The following is a 12,883-nucleotide window of genomic DNA, read 5'->3' as shown; positions in this document are numbered from 1 at the left end:
AATTTTAGAAAGGATTCCCTTGGGTTTCATTTATGAGAAACTTGAGTTGTGTGACCTCCTTCTTGCTAAATCCAACAACCTCTACTCCATTCTAATCCTTGACCACTCAGCTGCCTTCAATACTGTGAACCACTAACTTGTACTGGAAACATTATCTAACCTTGGCTTCACTGCCATTGCCCTCTCCTGGTTCTCCCCCATCACTCTGGCCGCTAATTCTCAATCTCTTTCACGGGCTTCTCCTCTGCCTCTCATCTAACAGTGAGAGTCCCTCAAGGCCCAGTTCTGGATTCCAGTCTATTCTCCATTTACACTGACTCTCTTGAAGAACTTATTCCCTTCCATGATTTCAACTACTATCTCTATGTCTACCATCTAAATCTACCTCTCTGCAGTCTTGCATTTCCTGCTGTCATCAGGACATCTCTACTTGGATGTCCCATTGAGACCTCAAACCTAACATCTCAAAAACAGAACTCCTAATCTTCCTGCCCAAATCCTGTCCTCCTCATGACTTTCTCCCCACCGTCTTCCCTCTCTCACAAGCCCATAACCTTGGCATTATTCTTGACTTGTCTCTGTCACTCAACCATATATTCATTGGCACCAAATCTCCGTTGTACCAACAAAACATGGCTAAGATCCACCCTTTTCTCTCCATCCAAATAACCGCTATGCTGATCCAAACACTTAGATCCTGCCTTGACTACTGCATTACCCTCCTTGCTGAATTCCCTGCTTCCTTTCTCTTCCTACTCCAGTGCTTTCTTCACTCTGCTTGCTGCCTAGATCATTTTTCTAAAAAAGCTGTTCGGTCTACATCTCCACACTCCTCAGGAACCTCTAGTGATTGCCCATCCATGTCTGCATCAAACAGAAACCAAGGGATTCAGACGGCTCATTCCCTCCTACCTTATTGCTGATTTCCTACTTCATCCCAGCTCACATACTTCGTTCCTCTAGCACCAACTTACTCACTGTACCTTGATCTTGTCTTTCTCTCTGCCAACCCTTTGCCCATGTCATCCATTTGGCCTGGAACTCCCTCCCCTTTATCTATGCCAGACCACAATGCTCCCCACCTTCAAAGCCTTATTAATAAAATCACATCTCTTCCGAGAGGCCTTCCCCAACTAAGCCCTCATTTCCCTTACACCCTCTCCCTTCTACATTGCCTATGCTTTTGAATCTGTACCCTTTAAACATTTGATATTTACCCTCCCCTTAGCCCCATAGCACTTACATATATAGCCATAATTCATTGTAATGTCTTGTCTTCCCCTCCAGACCATCAGCTCCTTGTGGGCAGGGAATGTGTCTACCAGCTCTTTTTGCACTGTACTCACTCAAGCGCTTGGACTGGTGCTCTGTATACAGAGCTCAATAAGTACCATTGATTCATTATTAACATGGTTTTAATCCTCAGCTCCTGTGCTTATTTCTTTTTTTCTCCCAGGTGTTTGAGCTTCCCTTTTTAGTTGCTTTGGATCACAGAAAAGAGACTGTTGTGGTAGCTATAAGAGGAACCATGTCACTCCAGGTAGAGTGTGTGTCTGGCAGGGTGTCCTCTTCTGCTGGGTCTCTGGAATGGGGATTGGATAAAGGGAGGGGAAATTGTATTCATTCATTCATTCAATAGTATTTATTGAGCGCTTACTGTGTGCAGAGCACTGTACTAAGCACTTGGGAAGTACAAATCGGCAACATATAGAGACGGTCCCTAAACTGACTGCTCTACAAAGTCCTTTCCTGCCACAGTTGGGGGGCTGCTTTATTCTCGTTATCAGAGACAGAACATAATACAGTGGGGAAAACTTTTGGTGAATAAAAAAATGAGAAATTGGATGTTTATGGGTCCTTCTGGAAGAAGAGTAGGCCAAGCTAATTGCCTTTCCTTGTGGGGTGACAAGAATATTGATATGGTAAAAGCCAGTATCAATAAGAGGAGGTACTACCACAGTTCTGATGAGGCAGGTATCGTTTTTTTGCCTGAGGTGGATTATTCCCTGTGAGGGGTTGAGGGCTTAGTTCCCTTCCAGAAAACACTGTCACTTAAATGTAAAGAAGTGTGGTGAAAGGCAGACAAACTCGTAGAAGCCTGTGGTCTCACAGAATGGCTGCTTCATTACTCTTAATGTGTTTTCTCTGTAGGATATCCTTACTGATCTCTCTGCACAAAGTGAAACCCTGAATTTAGAATGTGACGTGCAGGATTGTATGGCACATAAGGTAAGTGCATTGTATTTTGTTAAGAAAAAAAAAAATACCAGGTGTCAGTTTGTGAAAGATCAACCTCCCCAATAAACCTAGGAAACCTTTTTTAAAATTGAAGGGGCAGGACCCTTCAGTTTCAAGTGGGGACCCCGTATTGTTTTGAGAAGGGCTCTGGCTAGGTGTGGTGAAAACAGGAATGTTTGGTTATATTATCTTTTCCAAACAAAAGCGCTTCTTCCCAAATCCAGTCTTGAGTAATAGCATGGCAATGTCTGGGTTATTTTCTACTCATAGTCTCACTTCATCTGTCTTACTCCTGTTCCCCTGGATATCAAGATCTCAGACAGGCAGGGTCCCTTTTGCCTCTGGCTTCTGGTTCCTGATGTCTTCTCGGCGTCATGGGAATAGCCTCCCTAGTCTTAACTCTCCCAACCCATCCCTTGTCCCCTTTCTCCCAGGTCACTGAATTTGACTTCAGTGGAGTTTTCCTTTTCTTTTAGGGAAATATTCAGGATGAACTAGATGAAGTAGATGAACACAACATGTAACACTTTGGTAGTAGTCCCATCCTAACTGACATGAATGCAAACAGGCCATTGCTTGGTCAGACGGTGTTCTATTTCTAGTCCAGTACACTATTTCACAGTGGCTGCAGGATTCTTGGTGGGTGGCGGGGGCACCTGTGGCTGGGAAGGGACACTTTTGAGTTCTCCCTCAGCTCCCCATTGTTCAGGTTTCCCTGAGCATGCCATTTTGGAAAGGAAAAGTGTGGCAATGGGCCCTATCTAAAAACAGTGTCCCAAGTTCAAACAGGATAGATAGATGCTTAGAGAAGGGGTTGGGCCCTTGCTTAATTGGAAACGAGAGATCTCTACAGAGAGAGAGAGATGGAAGAGGATTTTCTTAGTAGCAACCGCAAAATTTCTTGAGGATCAGGATCACAAGAATTAACTACTTCATACGTTTCCTATTTTCCATGTTGTCCTCTGGCGTAGGTGCTGTGGAAATTTCAATTTATACTTCATTTCTTTCTCTCAAGGGTTAGGGTGCAGAATTTAGAGTAGCAGAGCTGTGATTCAAGGTCAGAGAAAATATACAAGGTCAGGTGTGAAAATTAAAAAAAAATTCTTCCTGTAAACCTCTGACATCCCACACGCCAAGCCCTCCTGTCCCCCGAGAGAGGCTCATCCCCGCTCTCTGCAGGCTGGGATCTGGGCCGTGGTATCTGCTTCCCATGTGGAAACGGAGCTGCAGTTTGGGTACTACCAAAGGTTATAGGGCTGGGCCAACCCCTCTTGCCCACCTCAAACAGCAGTATACCCCTGGAGTCCAGCCCACCTCCCAGAAATACTCCCCTCCAGTCCCCCTCGGTGGGGTAGACCCTCTTTGGAGCAGTTACTTTGTGCCTCCCCCATGTCCTCTGCCAGCCCCCATGCCCAACTTGCAGGCGGAGGAGACAGTGCACACCATCAGAAAACCAAAGGCAGCTATAGAGGGGAGGAGGTGAAATCATTAATGGTCCCTGCAGGAGAGCAAACACCAGACTAGACAAAGGTAAGAGTGTGAGCCCCAGGGAGACAATGACTGTGTTTGTCCTGGTCATCTTGTATTCATTCATTCATTTAATCATATTTGTTCATTCATTCAATTGTATTTATTAAGCACTTACTGTGTGCAGAGCACTGTACTAAGCACTTGGGAGAGTACAACAGTAAACAGACACATTGCCTGCCCATAAGAAGTTATCTACCATAGTACTTAGTACAATGCGTGGCACATGGTTTTTTTTATTATTATTACTATGATTTTTGGAGAGCCTACTTGCCCTTGGCTACCACCCTTCACTAAACCTTGCGGGCCCCACTCGGGTCATTGTGAAACCTGGCTTCCACAGAGTGGCTTGAAGCTTCCAGATGATTGATACTGGATTGCCCATACCAGCAATCATTTTTTTAGCAGAACCCTTTTTCCAAGAGCACTGATTTATTTTTACCTCTGCCCAAGGTTGACTCTGGGTAGATTTAGGGAGTTAAGTTAGAAAACCTAACACCCAGACTCAGTCAATAAGTGGTATTTATTCAGTGCTTAATAAGACATTGTAACAAAACAGAGTTAGTGGGCATATTCCCTGCCCATGATGAGCTTTCAGTCTAGTGGAATTCCTCAGAAGGAATTCACTCAGGGAAGGTAGTGTCCATGAGTAATGGAAGCTCTTTGAAGGAGGGACTTTATTTTAAAACTATAATTGCCCAAGCTCCCAGTGCCATGTTTTGCACACTGCAGGTGCTCAATAATAAACACTTGGCTTCCATTCTCTAGGCTGTAAGATTATTATGATCAGGGAACATGTCTGCTAATTCTGTTGTATTATACTCTCCCAGGCACTTAGTGCTTTGCACCCAGTAAGCATTCAATAAATGCTATTGATTGATAGTTGAAGAAGACACCACTAATGATGAAATTCATTTTTGAATGTGTAAATGGCCGAAAAGACCATTATGGGGCCTATGGTCCCAGTCACGCTGAGCAAACAAAAAGAGTACCCTTTGTGTGTTCATGCTTAATATTTGCACTGCCTGGTGTTATTTTCTCTTATGTCTCCTTGTTTCCAGTTTTTTTGTAAAGCTTTAGTTCAAAAAGAGTCACTCCTTTACTTGAGAATGGTATGTTGTGCTGGCCTAGCCTTGGCAGTTGACTTGCGGTTTTCTGTGGGGATGTGACCTTGTTTGAGGCTTTGTTTTACTGTTTCCTTAAAATGTTTCCTCTGCCCTCCATACTTTGTGTCCCAGTTTCAGCTCCATTACAGTGGCTGTTTGGGTAGCCTGCTGTTGCTCAGTCTCCTCATATGTCCCCCACCCAGCATAGCTGTGAGGCTCTCATTAAGTTCTCTTGAATGAATGACTGATCAATCAATCAATCAATCGTATATATTGAGCGCTTACTGTGTGCAGAGCACTGTACTAAGCGCTTGGGAAGTACAAGTTGGCAACATATAGAGACAGTCCCTACCCAACAGTGGGCTCACAGTCTAAAAGGGGGAGACAGAGAACAAAACCAAACATACTAACAAAATAAATAGAATAGATATGTACAAGTAAAATAAATAAATAGAGTAATAATCTCTATTGATCGAATGAAGAATATCTGCAAGGGGCAAGTAAATCCTAAATCCTTCTGTTTTAGTTTATCAAAGGAGGGAAGTTCCCTGGATGGGGTTCTCTGGTTAGAGGAAGAATAAAAATACATTGTCAGTTACCCGTAATGAGTGACTTTTAGGTGAATCCTGTATTTGGGAAGAAAATTCTTTCTCTACTGTCCTGCCGCAAAAGAATGACAGTTGGTGATCAGCAGTGAAGAGCCAGGAACTTGAGTGCGAATTCCTCAAAGAGGTTTCTTAGGCAGAATAAACCAGAATAGACATCAGCAGACCTACTTCTCTATTCTTTTTCTATTTCGTCATGTGCATATGGTGTATAGCTCGCTGCCGAGCCCTCACCCACATTCTGCCTCTGGCTGGGATACCCTCCTTCCTCAAATCTGACAGACAATTACTCCCCCCAGCCCAAAGCCTTATTGAAGGCACATTTCCTCCAAGAGGCCTTCCCTGACTAAGCCCCCCTTTCCTTTTCTCCCACTCCTTTCTTTCTTTTTTTTTGAGCGCTTACTGTGTGCAGAGCACTGTACTAAGCGCTTGGGAAGTACAAGTTGGCAACATATAGAGACAGTCCCTACCCAGCAGTGGGCTCGCAGTCTAAAAGGGGGAGACAGAGAACAAAACCAAACATACTAACAAAATAAAATAGAATAGATATGTACAAGTAAAATAAATAGAGTAACAAAAATGTACAAACATATATACGTATATACAGGTGCTGTGGGGAAGGGAAGGAGGTAAGATGGGGGGATGGAGAGGGGGACGAGGGGGAGAGGAAGGAAGGGGCTCAGTCTGGGAAGGCCTCAATCAATCGTATTTATTGAGCGCTTACTGTGTGCAGAGCACTGTACTAAGCGCTTGGGAAGTACAAGTTGGGAACATATAGAGACAGTCCCTCCCCAACAGTGGGTTCACAGTCTAGAAGGGGGAGACAGAGAACAAAACCAAACATACTAACAAAATAAAATAAATAGAATAGATATGTACAAGTAAGATAGAGTAATAAATATGTACAAACATATATACATATATATGTGCTGTACGTCACCCTGACTTGCTCCCTTTGTTCTTCCCACTTCCCGGCCCCACAGCACTTACGTACATGTCTGTAATTTATTTCTATTAATGTCTGTCTCTCCCGCCTCTAGACTGTAAACTTGTGGGCAGGGAATGTCTGTTTATTGTTGTATTGTACTCTCCCAAGCACTTAGTACAGTGCTCTGCACACAGGAAGCGCTTAATAAATATGATTGAATGAATTGAATGAGTATACCGTTACCGTTAATCAAGTAAACCAAATCCATATGTGCTTGAATCAATCAATCGTATTTATTGAGTGCTTACTATGTGCAGAGCACTGTATTAAGCACTTGGGAGAATACAGCAGAATTAGCAGACATGTTCCCTGCCCATGTATGGATTTGTTTTATTTGATTAGCAGTTGTATTAGCCCAAAATGTTAATGTTCATTTGTACTGATTACAATCAAAGAAACAGAAGCCGTTAATCATGGAGACTGGGTTTCCCAGACTAGGAGGCACTGCCTATCTGTTGGCATGCAATGCAGCTTCAGGTTCCGAGGTTGATTAAGTCCGATTGCAGTGAAATGTCATGCCCAGCTGTTTAGCTTTGTCAGCTTTAAATTCCCAGCAGAACTCTAGCGGAGCTTTTTCATGAAGGATAGACTTGCTTGCAAACCGTATTTGCCTTTGCAGAATGAGGAAGCCTTTTTCATTTGTTTTTTCGTCTTTTAAGAGCCTGATAGGAAATACTCAAAGTCTTCTAAGTGATAAGTTATTATACTGTCTGCATGAACCATGTAGAGGGACTTTGTATTGCTGTGAAAACCTATAGCCAGCCACCTGTCAGCTGCCCTGTACTCAGGGCTTACAGAGGCTGCTGAGTCTTGGCTACCCAGCTTTCAGCCCCAAGACATTTGACTGGAGCCCCGAGTTAGGCATCTGAGACTGGGGCCTAGTCATCAGGAGAAATAATTTAGCCCCCTTGGACCCCTACTTCCGACTTTCGGGCCCATTTATGCTTATTGGTATGTATGGTATTTGTTAAGTGCATACTATGTGTCAAGCATCATTCTGAGTGCTCGGGTAGATTCAAATTAATCAGGTTGGACATAGTCCCTTGCCCCACATGGGGCTCACGGTCTTAGTAGGAGGGAGACCAGGTATTTAATCCCATTTTACATTTGAAGGAACTGAATCACAGGGATGTTAAAGGACTTAGCCAAGATGTCCTTAGCCAAGCCAACCTATGATTGCCTTAGGATCCTGAAGTCTGCTGGGCAGAGGAGGGCAGGGGGGAGGGGAACTCCCAAGGTCCATGGCAGGGTTGAGGTAGTTGCCCAGTAGATTCATTTAGAATGACCCCGGGACCCCTAGGGCACACAAAATGGGACCATAGGGGAAGACACCTAAAGTCTGCCAGGTGGAAAATCCCAAACCCGGCCGGAACCGAGACAGAAATGGGGCCCGATAACTAACGGTATTTTAGGAGGGCCCGTCAGGGTCCTGGCTCGACTGGGAAAGAGGGTCCTGTGTGCCCCTTGCCTTGCCAGTGTGCAGCTGTCCCTGTGCCCTGCACGCCGGCGGCCCCATCGAGCCCCCACGGACATCTTTGTGTGAAATAGCACGCTTAGCAGTACTACCGGCACCGCTATCCAGACTCTTCAGCAGGACATCCAAAGAGGCCCTCCGTGGGTACCAGGACCCCGAAGAGCACGGCATAGGGTTGGCTGAGGATTGGCGTTTGCCAGCCTGACTTAGCACTAGCCTGACCGTCTGTGCTGTCCCTAAGGAGCCATCCCCACGTGTGTGGGGGCTCAGGCTGCGGGCATGGAGGTTGCGGGGCTGTGCTGGGGGTGGGATTCGGCCATCCTGGCTCCCAATTCTTCCGGACTCCAAAGTGGAGCTGGGGGCCCACGGAGCTGGGTTGCGTGTACCTTGAGGGGTGGGGTGGGGTTTGCAACTTCCCTTGCCTTCCCCTCCCTGGACACTCAGGGCCCCAAAATAAGCTGACGTGCCCGTTTCAGGAGAAGAAACGTAACTGGCAAGTGCTGTTCGGAACAGCTATTTTCAAACACCCAACCAACCAAAACTACATAATGTTTTAGGTTCTATTACCATGCAGCATAATCACAATGAACCATTTAACCCAGGGAAATCTTTGATCATACCGTTTCATGGCTTGTTACGGGATCGGAAATGACTTGTACTTAAGGCCTGTCAGCTGTGAAAATATTTCCTTGAAGGGAGTTCTTTGTAATAACGTTTATTTGCAGTAGAATTTCACCCTTGTACTTGGAGTTGAAGCGTATGGCAGAGTGCCCTTTGTCAGCCGTAAGGTTGGATGTAAAGGATTTGTTGTTTTTAATTGAACCATTTACCACCAGATCTTCTTCTGGGAGATCACTGACCTCTTTCTCTCCTCGGGTTTCTAGGGGATCTCTCAAGCCGCCCGATACGTTCACCGAAAGCTGATCAATGATGGGATTTTGAGCCAGGCTTTCAGCATTGCACCAGTGAGTTGCGGTTTACTATTTCTGACAAAAATGTAGTCATCCGTCACAAAGAATGTTGGCTCAGAAGGATCAGACACCGTAAAAATGGGAGCAGTTCGTCCTTCCACCCTGATTTCGCCTTTTTGTTTGTTCCAGGAGTACCAGCTGGTCATAGTAGGTCACAGCCTGGGGGCCGGAGCGGCTGCTGTGCTAGCCATCATGCTCAAAACTTCTTACCCAGGAGTAAAGTGCTACGCCTTTTCCCCTCCCCGAGGACTGTTGAGGTAATTATCTATCTTTATTAATGCAGAAATACATCATTTCCTACTGTCACGTTGAAATATCCTCTTTTGGCATAGAAATCGCCCTTCTTTCCCATTCCCTTCAAGGCAGATATCGGATAAAACACCAAAATTTACTTTGCAGCTGGGGAAAGATTAAACCGGCATTCTCAGATTAGACTGTTTGCTCCCTTTGGGCAGGGAGCTTATTGGTGTATTGTACTCTCATCATCATCATCATCAATCGTATTTATTGAGCGCTTACTGTGTGCAGAGCACTGTACTAAGCGCTTGGGAAGTACAAGTTGGCAACATATGGAGCCGGTCCCTACCCAACAGTGGGCTCACAGTCTAAAAGGGGGAGACAGAGAACAAAACCAAACATACTAACAAAATAAAATAAATAGAATAGATATATACAAGTAAAATAGAGTAATAAATATGTACAAATAGAGAAATATGTACAGTGCAAAGTGCTTGTTAAAGTTCTGCACACAATAAGCACTCAACTGATTGATATGACACTTGGCTTTATGTAAATAATACTTTGAAGGCCAAGTGCTACTCAGGTGTTGTGGTAATTTTATTGTCTGTATCTTTTATGAATAATGGTATGTTCGTTAGAAGAGCTGCTGTGTAGGTGCTGGATTTCATAGGAAGGTGCAGTAAAATTGTACAGCATATTAATCTGAGAGGCTTCCAGGATTAGCTGAATCTTTCTATTAGGGAGGGTTAACTGCTGACCTGGAACCCAAACCCTTCTGAGTACTTAGTCATCATCATCAATCGTATTTATTGAGCGCTTACTATGTGCAGAGCACTGTACTAAGCGCTTGGGAAGTACAAACTGGCTCCTGTCTATTGCTTCAACAGAACATAAGCATGTATTTCATTCATTGTCATATTTACTGAGTGCTTACTGCGTGCAGAGCACTGTACTAAGCGCTTGGGAGAGCACAACAGTAAACAGCCACATTCCCTGCCCGCAGTTGATGAGCTTATGTCTAGTTAAGGGCCATTGTTTAGAAGTTTTTTGTTTTCCTTAATGGTATTTGTTAAGCACTTACTATGGGCCAGACACTGTTCTAAGTGCTGGGGTAGATACAAAGTAATCAGGTTGGACACAGCCCATGTCCCACATGGGGCTCAGTCTTAATCCCCACTTAACAGATGAGGTAACTGAGGCATAGGGAAGTTAAGCGACTTGCCTAAGGTCACACAGCAGACAACTGGTAGAATGATCTAAATAAATACGATTGATGATGATGATGATGAGTGGGATTAGAACCTGGGTCCTTCTGGCCCAGGCCATGGTCTATCCACTAGGCCATGCTGCTTCTCTAAATTGGCCCTCCTAGATTATAATATAGAAATTAGAGATGTTTTGTGATTGAGGTAAAGACCGAAGTACTGCTACTGCCAGAAACATGTCAGAGCAACAAGGATCGGTCTATGTTGGGACTTTAAGCTCGAGACTCTAAGCTTGTTGTGGGCAAGGGGATGTGTTTGTTACATTGTACTCTCCATCTCCCAAGCACTTAGTACAGTGCCCTGCACACAGTAAGCGCTCAGTAAATGTGACTGTCTGCCTTACTGGCATGTTGTGGTAAGAACCCTCCCTTGGCCTTTTCAGACGTACTTGCACCCATGGGTAACCATGGTGTCATTTTGAAATGCAGAAATATAGCGATACATAGCCTGGGACCAAGTAACATCTGTAAGTTTATTTTGACGCTTTGAGGTTGATGGGAAGAAAACTAACTTTTTTTTAATCTTTTTTTTTCTTTTTTAGCAAATCCCTTTATGAATTCTCGAAGAGCTTTACTGTTTCACTTGTACTCGGAAAGGACGTTATTCCCAGGTGAGGCGGCCAGCTTCTTTTGGCCAATGCCGAGACTCGGGGTCCTACAGTAGTAAGTTTCGGTCTCACCCCAGTTTTCTCTGTCAAATAGGTTAAGTGTATCTAACCTGGAAGACCTGAAGAGGAATATATTGCGAGTGATAGCCCACTGTAATAAGCCCAAGGTAATGCTATCAGCAAAATTCAAGGGGAATTATGATTTCAGCCCTGAAATGAGGACCCATGGAACTCTTTTCTAACGTATTCTCCTGGATCTCCGGACGGTCACAGCCAGCAAACTTGAGCAGGGATTGCGAACCAAGAATAGTTGGGGAAACACAAGTTTTAGCGTGTTAGAGCTACCGAGAATAGACTGATCACCCCTCGCAGCACTCTCCCTCTATAGCCTTGGAAATAATATGTATATATAGGATGGCAGAAGGTGTAGAAGTATAGAATTAATCACCCAGTCTAGTTTCTGCCTCCAGGTGAGTGAATAACTAAACCCTTATAGTCAAGTTCTTATTCAAGAAGCAGCATGGTGTAATGGACAGAGCAAGGGCCCGGGAGCCAGAAGGTCGTGGGTTCTAATCCCGCCTCTGCCACCTGTCTGCCGTGTGACCTTGGGCAGTCACTTCACTTCTTTGTGCCTGTTACCTGTAAAATGGGGATTGAGACTGCGAGCCCCATGTGGGACGGGGACTGTGTCCAACTCGATGCCTGGCACATAGTAAGTGCTTAACAAATACAATTATTATTATTAATAATAATAATGGCAAATTTGATAAGCAGGCATTCAATACCTTCATCTAGTCTACCAATAAAGGAAGTGATTAGAGCATCACTAGATACAGTCTCCCCATCTCTATTTGTCACTGAGTTGCTTTACTAACTAACCTTTTAGGTGTGGTCCTTGCGCCGGCTGGTAACCGTCCCATCAGAACCATCCTTTCTCAGTTTATTAATGACCGAACGAAAAACCATTCTGATGGCTGGATAGAATACATGTTTTGCTCCTCCCCTGTCTACATGGCCTGCCATTTTGCCATTGGAGATTAATCTGGGAAGTAAAAGTGGTCCAAGTGATTGTGTTTTTAAAAAAAAAACCAAAAAGCTTCCAGTCTTGGTAAGGGAGATTTGCCTTAATGAACTTTTAATTAAACAAGAACTTGGAGATCATTTCCCTCGTGCCTGGTGTTTGCAGTAGTAAACTTGTAGGAGAGTGGAAGGCAGCTGGTGATGGGATGACACTCAGCATGTAAGACCCTCAGCGTACAAGCTGGCTTAATGGAACTTTATTTGGCATTTATCTTTGATTACCTTGAGAATGAAACCTCTTGGCAAACCTCAACATGGTATATGACTGGCACTCTCACTGCGCTGGCATTTTTTTTTTTTTTTTACCATCTCTAAGGACGTTCATTTCACCGAATAATAATTTTGCCTTTTTTTTTTTATTTCACCTCAGTACAAGATTCTGTTGCGTGGCTGTTGGTATGAAATGTTCGGAGGAGCTCCGGATAATTTCCCCACTGAGCTGGATGGAAGTAACCAGGAGCATCTAACCCAGCCCCTCTTGGGCGAGCAAAGTTTACTGACTCATCAGTCACCTGGTTATAGTTTTTTTGAGGAGTCGCTTCCCGACTCCCCACCTCGCTATCCCCATTTATATCCTCCTGGAAGAATCATCCATCTTGTAGAAGAAAACAGTTCAGGAAGGTGAGTATGGTGGTTCACCTATATTTGCGACTAATTTGCCTGAAATTACATTTGGACTGTCAGGAAGTAACAGTAGTAACGTAAGGGCTGTTGGCCCTCAAGACCAATATTTCTAGTTTTTTCAGTATAACTCCAGGGCAGTTTATTTCAGCGTCTCTGTT

The 12,883-nt window shown here is 44.3% G+C and overlaps 1 protein-coding gene across 2 annotated transcripts in view; it reads left to right on the top strand.

Moving 5' to 3' along the window:
- The window catches only part of DAGLB (diacylglycerol lipase beta), a 49,235-nt gene that overhangs the window by 34,704 nt on the left and 1,648 nt on the right, over positions 1-12,883 (top strand). The window contains exons 8-14 of one of the 2 annotated variants that reach the window (XM_038763651.1): positions 1,457-1,540; positions 2,152-2,229; positions 8,823-8,903; positions 9,039-9,166; positions 10,956-11,024; positions 11,116-11,188; positions 12,472-12,722. In XM_038763651.1, the coding sequence (XP_038619579.1) occupies positions 1,457-1,540; positions 2,152-2,229; positions 8,823-8,903; positions 9,039-9,166; positions 10,956-11,024; positions 11,116-11,188; positions 12,472-12,722 (764 nt within the window). The remainder of the gene's footprint in view (positions 1-1,456; positions 1,541-2,151; positions 2,230-8,822; positions 8,904-9,038; positions 9,167-10,955; positions 11,025-11,115; positions 11,189-12,471; positions 12,723-12,883) is intronic. The other variant, XM_038763652.1, reaches the window with a different exon arrangement.

The sequence above is a fragment of the Tachyglossus aculeatus genome, chromosome 21 (genome assembly GCF_015852505.1).
Source record: "Tachyglossus aculeatus isolate mTacAcu1 chromosome 21, mTacAcu1.pri, whole genome shotgun sequence".
Lineage (NCBI taxonomy): Eukaryota > Metazoa > Chordata > Mammalia > Monotremata > Tachyglossidae > Tachyglossus > Tachyglossus aculeatus.
This window is presented reverse-complemented; position numbering and strand designations above follow the sequence as displayed.